General features: G+C 40.0%; 1 protein-coding gene across 1 annotated transcript; it reads left to right on the top strand.

The window, feature by feature from the left end:
• Window positions 1-767: 767 nt before the first annotated feature.
• On the top strand, window positions 768-1,736 carry LOC132234501 (olfactory receptor 7A17-like). The gene has a single exon (XM_059695454.1). It carries the CDS (start codon window positions 768-770, stop codon window positions 1,734-1,736), a length of 969 nt encoding a protein of 322 aa, XP_059551437.1.
• The last annotated feature ends 1,097 nt before the right edge of the window (window positions 1,737-2,833 follow it).

The following is a 2,833-nucleotide window of genomic DNA, read 5'->3' as shown; positions in this document are numbered from 1 at the left end:
ACACTAGCGTAATTCAACATTTATATATATCACAATGTGATCACCACACCTAGTCTTGTATTCATCTGTCATTGTGCAGACTTAACACAATATTATTGCCTATATTCTCTTATTTGATTTTTTTAATGGATTCTTTCTAACAAAGAATTGGAGTTTTTATACAAAAACTGTTTTTCATTTCATTTTTATGTATATGTTAGTGTTTATAAAGAATGTATAAAGTTTATCAATTTTGTGTGGTCCAATCAGTCAGTCAATCCTATACTGTCCTCTCCATTACTTTAAAATTTTCTAAATGAAGTATAATTGACATAAAATATTATATTAGTTTCAGGTGTATAATATAATAATTATGTATTTGTATGTATTGCAATATGATGTGCATAGTAAGTTAGCTAATAGCTGTCACCACCCTAGTTACAGTATTTTCTTCTTGTGATAAGGTCACTTAAAATACCCAATACAGTATTAACTATAGTGAACTTGCTGACCTCTGCAGTGAGTCCCTTGCTTTTAAAAATTATTTTTCTTTCTGAAAAAATTGAGTAAGACACAAGAATTCTTCATCTCTTCACATGGAAAAGGAAAGTTTAATGAGAAACAGCATTAGGGATGTCCTAAAGGAGACCAAGCCATAAACCAAATACAGAACTTAATTCCTTGATTCTACAATGTAGATGGTTGCATTAATGCTAGGTTACTAATGCTTGCTTGTGGGGAAATTAGTGATGTTACTTTTCCTATCTCCTGGTAGTTACTTTCACCACATGGAACTAGAGAACCTCACAGGATTTTCAGAATTTCTTCTTCTGGGATTATCAGAGGAACCAGAATTGCAGCCCCTCATATTTGGACTTTTCCTCTCCATGTACCTGATCACTGTGCTGGGAAACCTACTCATCGTCCTGGCCGTCAGCTCAGACTCCCACCTCCACACGCCCATGTACTTCTTCCTCTCCAACCTGTCCTTGGTAGACATCTGCTTCACCTCCACCACCATCCCAAAGATGCTGGTGAACATCCAGACACAGAGCAAAGTCATCACCTATGAAGGCTGCATCACACAGATGTTTTTTTTCATATTATTTGGGGGACTAGACAACTTCCTCCTGACTGTGATGGCCTATGACCGGTTTGTGGCCATCTGCCACCCCCTGCACTACACAGTCATCATGAACCCCCGGCTCTGTGGACTGCTGGTTCTGGTGCCCTGGATCATGAGTGCTCTGCATTCCTTGTTACAAGGCTTAACTCTGTTGCGACTGTCTTTCTATCCAGACTTAGAAATCCCCCACTTTTTCTGTGAACTCAATCAGATGGTCCAACTTGCCTGTTCTGACACCTTTATTAACAACATGGTGATGTATTTTGGAGCTGGGCTCCTGGGTGGTGGTCCCTTTGTTGGTATCCTTTACTCTTACTCTAAGATAGTGTCCTCCATTTGTGGAATCCCATCAACTCAGGGGAAGTATAAGGCATTTTCTAACTGCATGTCTCATCTCTTGGTTGTCTCCTTGTTTTATGGTACAGCCCTAGTAGTGTACCTCAGCTCTGCTGTTACCCAAAGCTCACACTCAAGTGCAACAGCCTCAGTGATGTACACTGTGGTCACACCCATGCTGAACCCCTTCATCTACAGTCTCAGGAACAAAGACCTAAAGAGGGCCCTGAAAAGATTGCTTGGGATGGCAGCTATGAAAGGACCACTTGTCTTAGGGCTGAAGAAATGTACATGACAGCTGGATTCAAAGCCTCAGAGCCAGAAGTTTTAATTATTTGATCAGGTTGTGGAAGTGCAGTTTACTCTCTCTGTTTATTCCTGGAGTGTCTTTTTCTATGATTTTTGCAGAATTTAATTGAACCACTTTATTAATTTCTTGACTTTGTGATATCTAACAGCTTTCCCTTTGTCATTTTTCTTCCCATCCAAATGGGTTTCCAACTTTGGATGAAATATTGAGAAATCCTTATTTATCTCATAAGAGTACATAGATTTCTTAAGACCTATTTTTTTAAAAAGAAATCTTATCATACTAAGTAATGTTTCTTTCATTATATTAAAAGAAAAATAATATGGGTTGTTCTACTCCTAAGGAAATAAAGTGCACTTGGAAACCATAACCATTTATTAAAAATTTCATAAGAAAACATAAGAGCACTGTTCAACCATCATTGTACTTCATTATTTCATACTGGTGCATCATGCACCAGTGGGGTCCGTTGGCCTGGACTACAGGATCCGGCTGAAACTGGCTCTCTGACATCCCCTAGGGGGCCCAGAGTGGGAGAGGGTGCCGTCCAGGCGGAGGAACCCCACTGGTGTACGATTGGGGCCGGGGAGAGATGTGGGACGTTGGCCAGCCAGCAAGGGACTGAGGGAGAGTTCCAGGGCATGCCTGAACCCCAATTTGCCAGATCCCAACAGCAAGCTAATGTACCAGTCATAGTGTCCGCCCCTGGTGGTCAGTGCATGTCATAGCAAACAGTTGAGGTACCTTAGCATATCATTAGCATATCACACTTTGAATGGTTGAACGGAGGACCAGACACTTAGCATATTAGGCATTTATTATATAGGATATCACTTTCCCATTACTGCTCTTTCTGAAATGGTACACTTTAAGATTCAGTGTGTGTTGTAAGAGGTCATTGGATTGGCTACCCTCATTACAATCATGTATCATATTTAACTTGGTATCCACATTCTTACCACAGTCACTGGCAAACTGACAATCAAATGCATGTCTCCAATTCTAGTTGATGTGGAAACACAAATTTCTATAAATTGTTTCACATACTATGCCCTTAGAGTCAGAGATGACCTTAAGTATGA

This window comes from Myotis daubentonii, chromosome 5, assembly GCF_963259705.1.
Source record: "Myotis daubentonii chromosome 5, mMyoDau2.1, whole genome shotgun sequence".
Classification (NCBI taxonomy): domain Eukaryota; kingdom Metazoa; phylum Chordata; class Mammalia; order Chiroptera; family Vespertilionidae; genus Myotis; species Myotis daubentonii.
This window is presented reverse-complemented; position numbering and strand designations above follow the sequence as displayed.